The 17365-nt window shown below is 44.5% G+C and overlaps 1 protein-coding gene and 1 long non-coding RNA gene across 2 annotated transcripts; both read left to right on the top strand.

The window, feature by feature from the left end:
• The first annotated feature begins 737 nt into the window (after positions 1 to 737).
• LOC118558145 (Fc receptor-like protein 5) lies at positions 738 to 14898 on the top strand. The gene is made up of 6 exons (XM_036128617.1): positions 738 to 799; positions 1267 to 1302; positions 1425 to 1697; positions 1777 to 2022; positions 2107 to 2268; positions 14803 to 14898. The coding sequence occupies exons 1-6, from the start codon at positions 769 to 771 to the stop codon at positions 14814 to 14816; spliced, it is 762 nt and encodes a 253-aa protein (XP_035984510.1). The 5' UTR covers positions 738 to 768; the 3' UTR covers positions 14817 to 14898.
• A 213-nt stretch (positions 14899 to 15111) lies between these two features.
• LOC118558157 lies at positions 15112 to 17160 on the top strand. Its single transcript, XR_004928185.1, has 4 exons — positions 15112 to 15271; positions 15345 to 15498; positions 16704 to 17027; positions 17097 to 17160. It is a non-coding gene; the product is annotated as an uncharacterized LOC118558157 (long non-coding RNA).
• Positions 17161 to 17365: the final 205 nt, after the last annotated feature.

Here is a 17365-nt window from a genome sequence, read left to right as displayed (position 1 = left end):
CTGCCCGGATCAGTCTCCAGTGCCATAACGTCTCTACTCATCTCGCCGGTAAGAGTCCTCCAGCACCTTTGTTTATGAGCCTGTTTTTTATTGCCTGACCTGCTCTCTCTGTCATCTTTGTCTCCAATCCTACCGAGCCCTCTTAGACTCTGTCCGCCTGCCTGAAGCCGCATTTATTTGGTTTTGGACTCTGAACCTGTCGACCCATGGGTACTGGGTCTGAGGAACTCTTTCTGGGCTTCTGGGATCCGGCCAGTTACCTACAATTGAACCATCTGTTTGCTCGCTGGACCTGCCTGGATTGCCGCTGGGGCTCTGCCACCCCTCCTTTAACCTTCCCTTCGTCTGGTTCTACTTGTCATTGCTTTATCCCCCATGGATTACTCCGTACATAGCTCTGTTTTCTGTTTTGCCTTCCCCTGTGTTAATAAATTCTTTGAACGTTTTTTCCGTGTCTGGTTGAATATCGGGTTCAGTTAAATCATTCATTAAAGTTCCTGCAGATTATAAACTGCCAGGAATCAATATTTATCTGTCAGCTGGGAAAATCAACCAATCCGAAGCCTGCAAATGTTTACATATATGTTTAAATAAGAAAAAGGGACCAGGGTAATTTCTGGTGTCCTGTTTCTAGGACAGATTTATTTCTGTAGCTTTAAACAGAGAAAACAAACACTTGTATGTTAGAAAAAAAGAGGAATAGGTTCATGTTTTCAGGAAGAAGGCCCCAACAGAAAACCAATAGTGGCTAGACCGGGAAGTGTTACCATGATGGAAACATCTCTACGATATCTGCTCTGTAAGTACAAAACCTGTTGTTGTTCAGGCAAAGTAAATTTACTGTCTGCTCTGTTTTAACCTGAGTCAAAGAGTTGGGCCAAAACTTCAGACTGAATTCAGATGAAAGAGCTTCTACACATCAAGAAGGATAAAAAGTGACTTTACTGCCTCTTTGTAGCTCTTAGTAACACAGCGCTGGCTTTCATGGACACATCTCAGATAAACTGAAAACACTGAACATGACTGAGATATGAAATTACAGGATAATGATGGAGAAGCTGATGAAAAAGAGAATAAACTGTTTAAAATAATTTAGATGTAAATGCTAAGTCTGGATAAAGTTACAATTTTATTTGACTAAATAAATACATATGTAATGAAGATCAGTGTTATGTAATGTTTCTGGAGGATAAGATGTCTGTGATTGTGAAGTTCTCATGAACTTTTATATGTTCAACTATAACTAATAAGTTTAATTTCTCTCAGTTCCTTGTTTGCTGCTTTGCTGCAGAACAGATGAAGGTTGGTTCATTCTATCAAAACTCAATAACTTCATTATATTAGTAAATATTTGGAAGGACAGAAACCTCAAAGCATGACATTATTTTTAAAACCATTTAAATAAATGTAATTTTCCATTTTAGTCCTCGCAGCTGGTCTGACTGTGAGTCCCAGCAGATCTCAGTTCTTTAAAGGAGACTCTGTGTCCCTGAGCTGTGAGGAGTACAACAGCTCTGCTGGATGGACTGCGAGGAGGAACACAACAAGAAGAACAAGAACTCAGTGTGGAGATGGATGGGGGATACCATCTGGTTCCACATGTAACATCTCCTACTTGTTCACATTAGACAGTGGAGTTTACTGGTGTGAGTCCAGAGAGGGAGCAGCCAGCAGCAGCATCCAGCTCACTGTCACTGGTAAGATCAGACTGTGGAGTTAGTGTTGATGAAGCTGTGTGGAAATGGATGAAATGCTGTAGTTTGTCTCTGTGTTGAGGTGGATCAGTGATCCTGCAGAGTCCTGTCCTCCCTGTGATGGAGGGAGATAACGTCACTCTAAGCTGTCACACAAAGACCGCTCCCTCCAACCTCCCAGCTGCTTTCTATAAAGATGGCTCCCTCATCAGGACTGAGCCTGCAGGTCACATGACCCTCCACCATGTGACCAGCTCTGATGAAGGCCTCTACAGGTGTAACATCAGCGGTCATGGAGAGTCTCCATCCAGCAGGATCTCTGTCTCAGGTCAGGAAGTAAAAACAGAAGTCCTTCATCTCTAGAGTAAATATCTGAACTGTGGAGATAATTTAATAAATATCTTTATTTTAGTGAAACCATCAACTATTGCCCCGACCACATTCCTTTCTCCTTCACCTTCCTCCCCTCCATCTCCTCCCTACCTGCTCCTGTCACTTCCATTTGTCATCGTTGTGGTTCTGCTGCTGGTTCTGGTTCTGATGGTGAGACGATGTGTTCAGAGAAACTCGGAAGGTGAGACAGGCTTCTGGATCTGAATGCACAACTCGTTCTGTACATCAAGTCACACATTTCAAACCCATTCTGTTGGATTTTTACATGTTTTCCAGCTACAACCTGAAAATTTGTTCTTATTCAATAAACATTCTGACTCATTAAATTTAAATTCAATTACTTTCTCTTCAGGTTTATTCAATATTTCCCTTCCATAAGTGTTTAGTTAATTGATATTTCAGCAGATCTCAGTTAAAGTTGTTCCCTCTGTGCTGCAGTTTGTGGTTTTTCTGCTAACTGACTATAATACTCCGTGCTCGTCATGGTTCCTGTTTCTGTGTTTCAGCTAAATGTGGACCTCCTAACTTTCCATTAAATGGTAAATGGTAAATGGCTTGTACTTGTATAGCGCTTTAACTAGTCTTGACAACCTCCAAAGCGCTTTACACTACAGTCTTTGTATTTCACACACACATTCACACCCTGACGGTGGTGAGCTATGTTAGTAGCTACAGCTGCCCTGGGGCAGGCTGACAGAGGCGAGGCTGCCATACAACGGTGCCACCGGGCCCTCTGACCACCGCCAACAGGCCATGCGGGTGAAGTGTCTTGCCCAAGGACACAACGACAGAGACAGTCAGAGCAGGGAATCAAACTGGGAACCCGCCAATTGCAAGACGCACCCCCTAACCTCTGTGCCACCGTCGCACACATTAAGTGTGTTTAATGTAAAAGAAGAAGATGTCCATGTCTTACATCTCATTGGATTTATTATGTCCAAAGGTTAAATCAGAGCTAATAAACATGTAGAATAATTTTTACAACTACCTTGCTCCCCTGCATTATTTCTGCACCATGAGGCTGTTTGCACCAAGCATGAGTGGCAGCAACATGTCTGTCACACCTAGCAGATTAGAACAATTCACACATTTTGTTTAGCCTCTCCCTGGGCTGCCACCTTACCGTGGTGGAGGGGTTTGAGTGTCCCAATGATCCTAGGCGCTATGCAGTCAGGGGCTTTATGCCCCTAGTAGGGTCACCCAAGGCAGACAGGTCCTAGGTGAGGGACCAGACAAAGAGCAGCCCAAAACCCTCCTTATAATGAATACGAACAATGGACATTGTGTTCCCTCGCCCGGATGCGGGTCACCAGGGCCCCATTCTGGAGCCAGGCCTGGAGGTGGGGCACGTTAGCGAGCGCCTGGTGGCTGGGCTTTTGCCCATGGAGCCTGGCCGGAATCAGCCCGAAGAGGAAACATTGGTCCCCCTTCCAATGGGCTCACCACCTGTCGGAGGGGCCAAAGGGGTCAGTCATGGATTGTCGTCATGGATTGTCCATCACAAACATCATGTTCAAGCATAAGGGTGTCCACATGTGCTCTTGGCACCAGGACACCCTAGGCCATAGTTCAATGATCAACTTTGTTGTCGTTTCATCTGACCTGCAGCCACATGTCTTGGACACTCGGGTGAAGAGAGGGGCGGAGCTCTCCACCGACCACTACCTGGTGGTGAGCTGGCTCCGATGGTGGGGGAGGAAGCCGGTCAGACCTGGCAGGCCCAAACGTACTGTGAGGGTTAGCTGGGACGGTCTGGCAGAGTCCCCCACTAGACGGAGCTTTAACTCCCACCTCCGGAAGAGCTTTGAACACGTCCCGAAGGAGGCGGGGGACATTGAGTCCGAGTGGACCATGTTCCGCGGCTAGTCTGAGCTGTGGCCGCAAGATTGTCGGTGCATGTCACGGCGGCAACCCTCAAACACGCTGGTGGACACCAGCGGTGAGGGAAGCCGTCAAGCTGAAGGAGTCCTACACGGCTTTATTGGCCTGTGGGACTCCGGAAGCAGCTGATGTGTACCGGCAGTCGAAGCGGCGGGCAAGCAGAGCCTGAGGACTCTGGGTCGGGTTCTCCCATCTCTGGTGCTGAGGTCGCCAAGGTTGTTAAAAAGCTCCTCGGTGGCCAGGCCCCGGGGGTGGATGAGATTCGCCCTGAGTACCTTAAGGCTCTGGATGTTGTGGGGCTGTGTTGGTTAACGTGGCTGTGCAGCATTGCGTGGACATCGGGGGCAGTTCCCCTGGATCGGCAGACTGGGGTGGTGGTTCCCCTATTTAAAAAGGAGGACCAGAGGGTGTGTTCCAACTATAGAGGAATCACACTCTTAAGCCTCCCTGGTAAGGTCTATTCAGGGGATCTGGAAAGGAGGGTCCATCGGAGAGTCGAATCCCTGATTCAGGAAGAGCAGTGTGGTTTTCGTCCTGGCCGTGGAACACTGGACCAGCTCTATACCCTCAGCAGGATTCTGGAGGGGGCATGGGAGTTTGCCCAACCAGTCTACATGTGCTTTGTGGATCTGGAGAAGGCTTTCGACCGTGTACCCCGAGGGATCCTGTGGGGGGTACCAGACCCTTTTATAAGGGCTGTCAGGTCTCTGTACGACGGTCTGGTTCGCATTGCCGGCAGTAAGTCGGAGTCGTTTCCGGTGAGAGTTGGACTCCGCCAAGGTTGCCTTTTGTCACCGATTCTGTTCGTAACTTTTATGGACAGAATTTCTAGGCGCAGCCAAGGTGTTGAGGGGATCCGTTTTGGTGGCCTTAGGATTGCGTCTCTGCTATTCGCGGATGACGTGGTCCTGTTGGCCTTATCAGGGTGTGATCTACAGCTCTCACTAGAGCGGTTCGCAGCCGAGTGCAAAGCGGCCGGGATGAAAATCAGTGCCTCTAAATCTGAGACCATGGTCTTGAACCGGAAAAGGGTAGAGTGCCTTCTCCGGGTTGGGGAGGATGTGCTACCCCTAGTGGAGGAGTTCAAGTATCTTGGGGTCTTGTTCACGAATGAGGGGAAGATAGAGCGGAAGATCGACAGGCGGATTGGTGCGCCGTCTGCTATGAAGCGGGCGCTGTACCGATCCGTTGTGGTGAAGAGAGAGCTGAGCCAAAAGGCGAAGCTCTCGATTTACCGGTTGATCTACGTTCCTACCCTCATCTGTGGTCACGAGCTTTGGGTCATGACCGAAAGAACGAGATCCCGGATACAAGCGGCTGAAATGAGTTTTCTCCGTAGTCTGTCTGGGCTCTCCCTTAGAGATAGTGTGAGGAGCTCAGTCATCCGGGGAGGACTCAGAGTAGAGCCGCTGCTCCTCCACATCGAGAGGAGCCAGTTGAGGTGGCTCGGGACTCTGGTTAGGATGCCTCCCGGATGCCTCCCGGATGCCTCTCTGGTGAGGTATTCCGGGCACGTCCCACCGGGAGGAGGCCCAGGGGAAGACCCTGGAGGGACACGCTGGAGGGACTATGTCTCTCGGCTGGCCTGGGAACACCTTAGGATTCCCCCGGAGGAGCTGGCCCAAGTGGCTGGGAAGAGGGACGTCTGGGCCTCCCTACTGAAGCTGCTACACCCGCAACCCGACCACAGGTCGCGGGGGTAGCAGAAGAAGATGGATGGATGCGGAAGCGGATGGATGGATGGATGGATGGATAGATGGATGGATGTTTAGGCCACAGTTTTTCTTTACTCACAGCACCACAGATGTTACAGAGTAATAAAGAGATAAATTCAAAATGTTTTTTAATAATAATTTAATTTACACAGTGCTCACAATCCTTACCTTATAAAGATTTCTCGAGAAAATGTCTAAAACTGGAGTGGTTGAACAATGTTTCGTAATCACAGACTAAAAAACATTGATTACATTTAATAATACACCAAGCTGAAAAATTACTGGATATGCCATAAAAAGTGTAATTTTATATCAGAATAAAGTAGAAACACGTGAACATGATTACATACTGGTAATTAAACTAAATAAAGATGGTGGTTACTGCTGGCTGTGGGCTAAATCAACCCCACCCCTCTATCTCACACACACACACAACCACCCAGATAAACCACCACCACCACGCCTCCAAATTCCTTGTCTCCCAGGGCACCAGCCAATCAGCACTGATACCCTCAGAGTCTTGACCAAGATGTTTAACGCAGTTCTTTACTAAGTAATTTTAGCTCTGCTCATCAGCCTCTGCATGGGACACATCTGTTTTAGATTTCCTCAATCATAAGGACTGTGTTTTAAGAGGGCTGTGTTTTTACACATCGGGCTGCAAAGCGCTGTTTAAATGCTATTTATCTCTGTGTGTAGACAGTTGAGTCATGATCCTGTGGGTGTTTGTGTTTTGAGTGACTTGAGCTTTCTGGATCATACTTTCTTTAGTTATGCTTACTTCAGTGTTGTTTATATTAGTTATTACCTTTGTGGACCAGTTAGTAAATTTGAGTTATTGAATAGGTCCTTGATTCTGTCTTATTTGGTTAGATTTCTTCCATTGTTTCCTCCCTGCCCTCCTCTATCTACTATTATTATTATTATTATTATTATTATTATTATTATTATTATTATTATTATCCCTCAGCTCTCTCCCTTCATTGCTCTCAGCTGTTGCCAACGTCTTCTCTTCTCACTCTCCCTGTGTACATAAGCTACCTGGTCATCCCCTTTTATTTTCTGCTATTTTTATTTTATTAAAACCTGTTAATATGTCATCTCTGGATTTCTGTCTCCATTTTTGTTCTGCTTCAACCTGCACAACCATGACAACATCAATAATAATCAACAGACAAGTCATTTAAGGAAATGTATTCCTTCTACTGTCTTGTGACACGAGTCAAGTTAACTTGACTCGTGTCAATACCATATGTCCCCCATTAACAGGGGCTGTCCCCGTTTTAGACAACGTGTCCCCGGTAATACTGTCCTCAATTTCATGGCTTTATGAATGAGAACTAAAGCAACAACACTTGTCATGGTAGCTTATCTCACTGCTGTTAGTGTTACAGACAGACAATAGACCCCTTGCAACCACGTGACTCCGTTACCCAGAAACCCTTGTGTGGCGGCCATATTGGTTGGCACGGCATTTGACGAAATGACGAGTTCTCCAGGTATTTTTCTTCTTTAGATAACGTATCACAAGATCGTTTTAAGAGTAAGTTGATGGTTGATGATATCAGATTGCCAGATCCACACAGCAAAAGCCTGAAGGGACGGAGCGAGTCTGTGAAATGCTGACCAAGGGTTTCGTACCGCGACACAGCTGCTTTATAAACACGGCAGGCCAGTACAGACAAGAGAGCACGAAAGCCCCTGAAACCACTGGACGGCTGCAATTATTTTATATCAGGAAAAAGGCTCCAGCAACGCCCGCGACGCCATGAGGGATTAAGAGGGTCAGAAAATGGATGGATGGATGTTCAGACATGTTTGTGTAACAGCACAAAGCAGAGAGGAAGACCCGCCCGGTAGGTTAAAAAAAACATCACTCACTACGGATTATTTAGGTGTTTTTGTCTTGTTAAAATGGGTGGGGGTGTCGGCGACATTGCAGCGTAAACACAGAAGTACTAGCGCCCGTGAACGGGCGGAGGGGAGGTGGCGATCGCTACACGGGCCGGAGAGCCGCCGCTGTCTGGAGCAGCAGGAAGCGGGTGCTGCTCCAGACAGCGGCCCGTGTAGCGATCGCTACGGGCCGGAGAAGCCGCTGTTGCTGCTTCAGACAGCGGCGGAGGGGAGGTAGCTATCGCTACACGGGCCCCTGTGTAGCGATCGCTACCTCCCCTCCGCCGCTATTTAAGTAGAACAATGACTAGAGCAGAATTAAGTTGTTTACCGGAGATGAAGTGTGGACTGCAAATTCTCTCGTAGAATGATGGCTCCCCCAGTCCATTGGGAGGGTCTGCCTGCGCTCTTTTCATTGAAAATATCCAATTCTTTCTTCTTTCCTCATCCTTCGGTAAACGACAGAAACGTACATCCAACGATTTGGAATGCCTCTGTGTGCAACCAGGAGCACAACAAGTCGTAGGCATTGCTTAAATTCCAAAAATAAACTAACTAAAAATACGCTCTAAATCACCCGTTTTGTCATGTAGTAGACGGGCTGTCAGGCTAGCCTGCCCACCAAGATGGAGGCGCGCACCCCCGATCACGTGACTGTGACGTCAGATGCAAGGGGTCTATAAGGGGATAGAGCTGTCACAATGTCCCTCCCCCTTACACACACACACCATCTTGCGCAACATCCTGGTCCACCGCCCCACCCTCACGGTGCCATGGGCGCTGCATTAATGCTGTCGGCAATCACAAGTGCTGGAGTGGTGTCGACTTCCTGTTTGCGGTAAGGCGTATTGTGTCACTTCCTGTTGTCGCTGTGTGAACTGCAGTGTGTTGCTCGAGGCTCTCTCGCTCTCGTTTTTATCTTTAAACCTCTTTGCTGTAATATCTGTTTCCAAAACATAAGCACTTTTAAAACATTTTCTGTGGCTGCACATCACGTTTGGGAACTCCCCGTGTTTCACACGGTTTGCTTTTTGGTGTGGTAAGAGGGCGCTAGCCTAGCTTTAGCCTAGCTTTAGCCAAGCCTTAGCCTCATAATGGCTTCTCCATCTCTGACTAAGTCTCCTATCTGCTGCTCTCTGTGTCAGATGTTTAGTTATTACTCTGCCTCCTTTAGTAATAATGGTACATGTAATAAATGTAGTATTTTTGTAGGTTTGGAGCCGAGGGTGCCAGAATTGGAGACCCGACTCCGTGCTGTTGAAAAACCGGCTGAGAGCTGCTCCTTTGCTAGCGCGGAGCCACAAAGAGTAACTTCACGTAGCGAACCAATAGCCGCAGCACCTGAGCAGCCGGTTAAGCAGGCCGGCTGGGTGACGGTTCGTAGGAAGCATAGCTCTAGATTTCAGCCCCCAGATCACCACCAACCCATCTGCGTTTCTAATAAATTTCCCCCACTCAGCGACAGTCTCGCACAGGAGCCGACCTTAATCATTGGCAGCTCCAAATTAAGAAACGTGGCACTAAAGACACCAGGGACCATAGTTAAACGCCTGCCAGGGGCCAGAACGGGCGACATAGAATCCTACCTAAAACTACTGGCTAAGGATAAGCGTAAATACAGTAAGATTGTTATTCACGCTGGCAGTAATGACACCCGGCCACGCCGATCGGCGGTAACTAAAGTTGGTGTTTTTTCGGTGTGTGAGTTTGCTAAAACAATGTCGGACACCGTAATTTTCTCTGGTCCCCTGCCTGATCTGACCAGCGATGATGTTTAGCCGCATGTCGTCATTCAACCACTGGTTGTCTAGGTGGTGTCCCGAAAACGACGTGGGCTACATTGATAACTGGCGAACTTTCTGGGGAAAACCTGGTCTAATCCGGAAAGACGGCATCCATCCCACTTTGGATGGGGCAGCTCTTCTTTCTAGGAATCTGGCCGGATTTATTAGTTCTCCTAAATGCTGACAACCCAGGGTCCAGACCAGGAAGCAGGGCCATAGTTTAACACACCTCTCTGCAGCTTCTGTACTGTTACCCACCCATTACCCTATTGAGTAGTGTCTTTCCCACGGTCAACACTAAACAAATTAAAAACTGATCTAAAAGGAACAAATCATAAAAATCTAATAATAATCAATACAGCTTTGAACCAAAAAATAAAACAATTCAATGTGGTTTATTAAATATAAGGTCTCTCCCTCCAAAGACTTTGTTAGTTAATGAATTGATTTCCAATAATCAGATTTATTTATTTTGTCTCACAGAAACCTGGCTACAAGAGGACAACGTTAGTATAAATGAGTCAACTCCCTCCAGTTATTTACATTTCCACATTCCCAGATCTGTGGCAAGAGGAGGAGGAGTGGCAACTATCTTTCAGTCTGATTTATTAATTAGTCCCAGGCCAATGACTACAGTTCTTTTGAACATTTAACCCTTAGTTTCCCTCATCCAAACTCCAAAGCAATAAAACCTCTTCTGTTTGTTGTTTTGTATCGTCCACCAGGCCCTTACACTCAGTTTCTGGATCAGCTGTCAGACTTCTTATCTGATTTGGTGTTAAACACTGGCAAGGTTATTATAGTGGGTGATTTTAACATTCATGTTGACACTGAATGTAATAACCTTAGTGTAGCCTTTAAAACTATCCTAGATTTAATTGGTTTTGTTCAAAATGTGCATAAACCGATGCACTCCTGGTTACATACTTTAGACCTTGTGCTGACATATGGCAAAGATTGTGAAGAATTAACAATATTTCCTCACAACCCTGTCCTATCTGACCATTTTTTAATAACCTTTGAGTTTAATCTAACTGAGTTCTCCACCCCCAAAAAAGCGTTCCATTATAGTAGATCTTTATCCAATAATGCTGTATCAAAACTAAAAGAGTCTGTCCCCCTTTTAATATCCTCAGTATTGCAGAAATGCCCTGTAGATGGCAGCAATGCTGTTTCTTCCCATTCACAAATCGATACCTTTGCTAACAGTGTGACTTCCTCATTGCGTTCTACATTAGATAATGTAGCTCCCTTGAAAAAGAAGCTGATAATTCACAGGAAGCTGGCTCCCTGGTTTAATTCAGAGCTGCGTTCCTTGAAGCACAATGTTAGGAAATTGGAGAGAAAATGGCGCTCTACACACCAAGAAGAAAGACAGTCTATTGTTGTATAATAAGAGCCTTCACAGAGTTAGAGCAGCATATTTTTCATCATTAATTGAGGAGAATAAAAATAACCCTAGATTTCTCTTTAGTATGGTGGCCAAACTTACCCAGAGCCACAGCTCTGTTGATCCATCCATTCCCTTAGCTCTTAGTAGTAACGATTTTATGGGATTCTTCATAAATAAAATTGATGCCATTAAAAATAATTGGCATCCTCCCGAACATAATTACCTCATCCTCAGTAAGTGAGGCAGCATTGGAGGAATCTTTAGAACCTGCACAGTGTTTGAACTGTTTAGAAGCAGTAGAGCTTTCTGAGCTATCTAAAATTTTAGCTTCATCTAAACCTTCTACCTGTATGTTAGACCCAATCCCAACCAAGTTGTTTAAGGAGATATTCCCATTGATCAGTGGCCCTATTTTGGACATGGTTAATCTATCCTTAGTAAATGGATATGTACCACAGGTTTTGAAAGTAGCTGTTATTAAACCTTTACTTAAGAAACCTTCTCTTGATCAAGATGAGTTAGTAAATTACAGACCTATATCTAATCTTCTTTTATCTAAAATTCTTGAGAAAGTAGTTGCTAATCAACTTTGTGAACATTTACAAAGTAATGACCTACTTGAGGAGTTTCAGTCAGGCTTCAGAGCTCATCATAGCACTGAAACAGCTCTGGTGAAGGTCACTAATGATATTCTCATGGCCTCAGATAATGGACTTGTGTCTATACTTGTCCTGTTAGATCTCAGTGCTGCGTTTGATACAGTTGATCACAATATTCTCCTACAAAGACTTGAACATACTGTAGGGATTAAGGGGAAAGCATTAGGCTGGTTTAAATCTTATCTGTCAGACAGATTCCAATTTGTTCATGTTAATAATAAATCTTCCTCAAACTCTAGGGTCACCTGTGGAGTACCACAGGGTTCAGTCCTTGGACCAATTCTATTTACTATATATATGCTTCCGATAGGCAAAATTATCAGACAGCATGGGATTAATTTCCACTGTTATGCTGATGATACTCAGCTATATTTATCCATAAATCCTGATGAATCCAATCAATTACTTCGACTGCAGTCATGTCTTGATGACATCAAAAGCTGGATGACTTTAAATTTCCTGCATCTAAATTCTGACAAGACCGAAGTTTTAATCTTTGGGCCAGAGTCCTCAAAAAATAAACTTCTTAACCAATCACTTAATCTGGGTGGCATTAATCTGGCCTCTGGTAATAAAGTAAAAAATCTTGGTGTTATTTTTGACCAAGACATGTCATTTAAATCCCATATTAAACAGGTTTCCAGAGTTTCCTTTTTTCACCTCCGGAATATTGCCAAAATTAGAAACATTCTGTGCAGGAGCGATGCTGAAAAACTAGTCCATGCATTTGTTACTTCAAGGCTGGACTATTGTAATTCTTTACTATCAAGAAGTCCACAAAATGCAGTTCGAAGTCTTCAGCTGATCCAAAATGCTGCAGCAAGAGTTCTGATGAAAATCAACAAAAGGGATAATTTTTCTCCAATTTTAGCTTCACTTCATTGGCTTCCTGTTAAATCAAGAATAGAATTTAAAATTCTTCTTCTAACGTATAAAGCCCTTAATAATCAAGCTCCATCATATATCAGAGCTCTGATTACCCCGTATGTTCCTAACAGAGCACTTCGCTCTCAGACTGCAGATCTGCTGGTGGTTCCTAGAGTCTCTAAAAGTAGAATGGGGGACAGATCCTTTAGCTATCAGGCTCCTCTCCTGTGGAACCAACTCCTAGTTTTGATCCATGAGGCAGACACCCTGTCTACTTTTAAGACTAATCTTAAAACTTTCCTTTTTGACATAGCTTATAACTAGAGTGGCTTATGTTGCCCTGACCTACCTATGGGGATGTGCTTCTATGGGCTTAGACTACTGGAGGACATCAGGATCTATTTTTCTCACTCTATCGAGTTCTACTGTTCTTCAATTATGCATTGCTTGTCATAATTTCTGCTTATAACTTTTTGTTCTCTCTTTTTTTTCTTCATAGTAGGTACATCTGGTCTGGCGTTCTGTTATCTGAGACATCATCCAGAGAAGACAGCTCACCTGCCATTACCATCTAATGTAGAACAGATTACTGGATCAATGTGTGCTTCTGTGCTTGTTTGTCTCTCTTGTTGTGTCTCTGCTCTGTCTTCTGTAACCCCCAGTCAGTCGAGGCAGATGACCGTTTATACTGAGCCCGGTTCTGGCGGAGGTTTTTCCTTCCCGCTAATGGGTGGTTTTTCTTTCCACTGTCGCTTTATGCTTGCTCAGTATGAGGGATTGCTGCAAAGCCATGGACAATGCAGACGACTCTCCCTGTAGCTCTACGCTTCTCCAGGAGTGAATGCTGCTTGTCGGGACTTTGAAGCAATCAACTGGTTCCCTTATATAGGAAATTTTTGACCAATCTGTATAATATGATTGATTTTGACTTTGTAAAGTGCCTCGAAAAGACATGTTTCATGAATTGGCGCTATATAAATAAAATTGAAATTAATTCAATTCAATTCAATTAATCTGTCCAGGGCAGATGTCTTATTCACCAATAAAAATCATTATACTATTTTGGACATATTTCTGTCCAAATATATTTAGATCCAAACAGACTCTCCATCATCTGTCATTGTACTAAAGCCTCCTTTCTGACTGCAATGACCGCACATTTTTGTGTGCAAGATTGCAGCTGCCTTTCAAATATACCAAATATAAATGCAAAAACTGTGCCTGCAATCAATTTCAGGTTTGATAAATCTTGGTTAGCATTTAGATTTGCATATCCACCTCCCATAAATTTCTGTGGTCTGGTCTTTAGCATCCATCCATCCATCTATTGTCTTCCACTTATCTAGATAATTGCTTGGGGGGCAACTATCCAGGAGGGAAACCCAGACATCTCTCTCCCCAGTGACATCCTCTAGCTCATTCTAGGGGACCCCAAGGCATTCCCAGGTCAGACAGGATATATGATCCATCAAGCAAGTTCTGGGGGATGTGCCCAGAAACTCCCCAAAAAGAAGTGCCCAAGGGGCATCCTCGTGTTTATGTTTTGCCATTTTTCTTAACACTAGTCAAGTTAGCATAAGTTGCTAGGTTGTCTTAATTCTTAAATTCATTATGACGTTTCTCGTGTCTAGCACCCAACTTTTCCCGTTTAGCTACTGAAATTCAGGTGGTTGAAAATTGGAAAAATCGCAGACTCTACCCTTAATGAGCAAGTTAACTTTTCAGACATCTCCAGCTTGTCCTCACAGTTTCTTTCTGGGAAGTCCTGGTTGTTCTGTTGCCTTTTAAGTTTATTTATTGCTTGCAGACTGACTCAGTTGACAGCAACCTGTTGCTGCATTAATCTCTGAAAAGGCTTTATTAGGTTCTCTGAGGGGTTACCATCCGACCAAGTGGTATTCTCACTGTGTCTGGTCTACTGGCCTCTGCTGTTTATCACTTTACAAGGATCAATTGGCATTTTTTTATTGCTATTATAATTTCTAATCAAAAGTCTTATATCAGTGTTCATGCTTTGCAATATGACATATTTCAAGTACCATTTATCTAGATATTCTTCCAGGGGGATGTTTGATTTGCTCAGTGGTATCTCCTGTTGAGTGAAAACCTTTGGTAGGTCGATAAATATACATCCAACCAAACCACTCACTTCCAGGTCAGCCAACAAGTAATTATCAACACAGGCGTTTTATTCATATTGGTAATAAAGATCTTTGGGTTTGTTCCCAGTTAGATTGAGCTTTCTTGCCAATGCTTTGGTACAAAAATATACCAGAGCTTTCATGATAAATAAGTTTATTTGTTCCTACCATTTCTGGACTTTTCTTTGACTTGAAGGCACTATTGTGAGAATGCTGTCTATATCCGGCATCAACACTTTTCTTATCCACTGAGGGAAAAACACTTGATAAGACCTTTGGTTCATTTTCATCATTTGTTGATGTTGTAGGTTCACTTCCTTCAACTTTTGTAATATAAGTGTCACGGTTCTCTGTGTTTCCGTGCTCTAACTCTGCTTCACAGGTGGTTGCAGTTGACTGGTGGGCGTGGCCCACACCTGCTGCTTATCAAGGAGCTTTCACCTTGGGCTTTATAAGGAGTTCAGAGACAGCTGGAAGATGTAAGACTGTTACCCCGTCGTGGTATGTCTAGGCGTCTGATCTGTCTCCCGTGCCTCGTATCTGTGAGTTCTTGGAAACCCTTCAGAATCCCCGCCGCTTAGATTTTGCTCTGGCATCTCCACTCATGCTACCTTGGTGGTACCAAGCCGGGCGTGAGAACCCCTTCCTGGATTCACCTGGATTACCTACAAACACTCCGGTTCTTCCAGCTGCTCCTCCTGCCTGCCGTTTCAGTGGTGCTGTCCGGACCCCTCGCCAGCTTTACATCTGTCAGCCCTCCAGTTACTCAGCCACCTGTTTCCATCAGCGAGTTACGGTCACAGAGTTCCCTCATCACTCATTCTCCCCGAATAGGTCTCCCCAACTAAACGGTAAGCGGTGCAGCTTCTGGCACATTTTCCCCTGGTTGGATCCTCAATAAAATTATCCCCCATTTTTCCGCAGTCATTCCAGCTCTGACGTTCAGACCTTGCCTGTCACACACACTGTGTGCTTTCCCGTTATTGAGCCTTAAATCAAGGAGCTTTCACCTTGGGCTTTATAAGGAGTTCAGAGACAGCTGAAAAAAAATCAGCAATTTCCCTCTGGGATTATTAAAGTAAGTCTGATTAAAATAAACATCTTAAAACTGTTTTTGCTTCCGTCTATGTCTGCATGTGGGCCAAACACGTAAAAACCATGACAATTAGGATGACTTGGACAACTTTGAGAGTAATGGTGTGTCCACACTAAACACGGTTTCGGCTACAAAGTTTCCACATTTGTGTGCTTTCACTCTCCTGCAATTTGCACAGCGGGCGACAAGCCAGAAATACAGCAGTACAATGGTGCTGTCTAGAGACACTTTTCCTAACCTGCCACTCCTGCCTCCTCACTGACTCTTCATAAATAAAATTCATTCCATTAAAAATAAAATAATTGGCATCCTCCCAAACATGATTACCTCGTCCTCAGTAAGTGAGGCAGCGTTGGAGGAATCTTTAGAACCTGCACAGTGTTTGAAATGTTTAGAATCAGTATTAACCTATTTGAAGAATTAAGTATTAACCTATTTGAAGAATTTCAGTCAAGCGTCAGAGCTCATCATAGCACTGAAACGGCTCTGGTGAAGGTCACTAATGATATTCTCATGGCCTCAGATAATGGACTTGTGTCTGTACTTGTCCTGTTAGATCTCAGTGCTGCATTTGACACAGCTGATCACAATATTCTCCTACAAAGACTTGAGCATACTGTAGGGATTAAGGGGAAAGCATTAGGCTGGTATAAATCTTATCTGTCGGACAGTTTCCAGTTTGTTCATGTTAGTAATAAATCTTCTTCAAACTCTAGGGTCACTTGTGGAGTACCACAGGGTTCAGTCCTTGGACCAATTCTCTTTACTATATATATATGCTTCCGATTGGCAAAATTATCAGACAGCATGGGATTATTTCCACTGTTATGACACTCAGTTGTATTTATCCGTAAATCCTGATGAATCCAATCAATTACTTCGACTGCAGTCATGTCTTGATGACATCAAAAGCTGGATGACTTTACATTTTCTGCATCTAAATTCTGACAAGACAGAAGTTGTAATCTTTGGACCAGAGTTCTCAAAAAATAAAGTTCTTAATCAATCACTTAATCTGGATGGCATTAACTTGGCCTCTGGTAATAAAGTAAAGAATCTTGGTGTTATTTTTTAGCCTTAAACCAGTCGTGGTATGACGTGGCCTCTGACCAAGCTCCTGGAACCTGTTTGTGAGTTTTTTTCTTCCCACTATTTTTGACTAATCTTGGCTCTCCCGTTTGTCATAGTTTGTGCTTGGATCCACTCACCTGTCCTGAAGCCCTGTCCGAAGAATCAGACCAATGGAACCCACAGCTCAGATTTTGCTCTGGCTCTCCCCCTCATACTCCCTTGGCATTACCAAGTCAGGCCTGAGGTCCCCTTCCCGGATTCCACTGGCGCATCTGAACTCTGGTTAACCTGTCTGTCGCTCCAGTCTGTTGAGGCTTGCTCCGGATCTCTCGCCTGCTCCATTTGCCGCCCTCCAGCCACTAACCACCTACTCAGTCAAGGGGTAAACTAACGGAGTTCCCTTGACACAACTCCCCCGGTTAGGTCTGCCCAGCTTAATGGTAAGCAGCGCACATTCTGGTTTATTTCCTGGTTCGAGCCATTAGTCATTTCTCCTTTTTTCTCCGCAGTCTCACCACCCCGACGTTCAGGCCTCGCCCGAGCTACTTGTAGCCCCGTCCCTGGGGTCCGCACTTTCCTTAATAAACATCTTTAAACTGTGTTTGGTCTCCACTCGTATCTGCATGTGGGCAAAAAATCTGAAAACCATGACAGTAATCTTTGGACCAGAATCCTCCAAAAATAAAATTCTTAATCAGTCACTTAATGTGGATGGCATTAACTTAGCCTCTGGTAATAAAGTACAAAATATTGGTGTTTATCTGTTATTTTTGACCAA

Source organism: Fundulus heteroclitus, unplaced genomic scaffold (assembly GCF_011125445.2).
Source record: "Fundulus heteroclitus isolate FHET01 unplaced genomic scaffold, MU-UCD_Fhet_4.1 scaffold_103, whole genome shotgun sequence".
NCBI lineage: Eukaryota > Metazoa > Chordata > Actinopteri > Cyprinodontiformes > Fundulidae > Fundulus > Fundulus heteroclitus.
The sequence above is the reverse complement of the archived record's forward strand: the minus strand, read 5'-3'. Positions and strand labels throughout refer to the sequence as shown.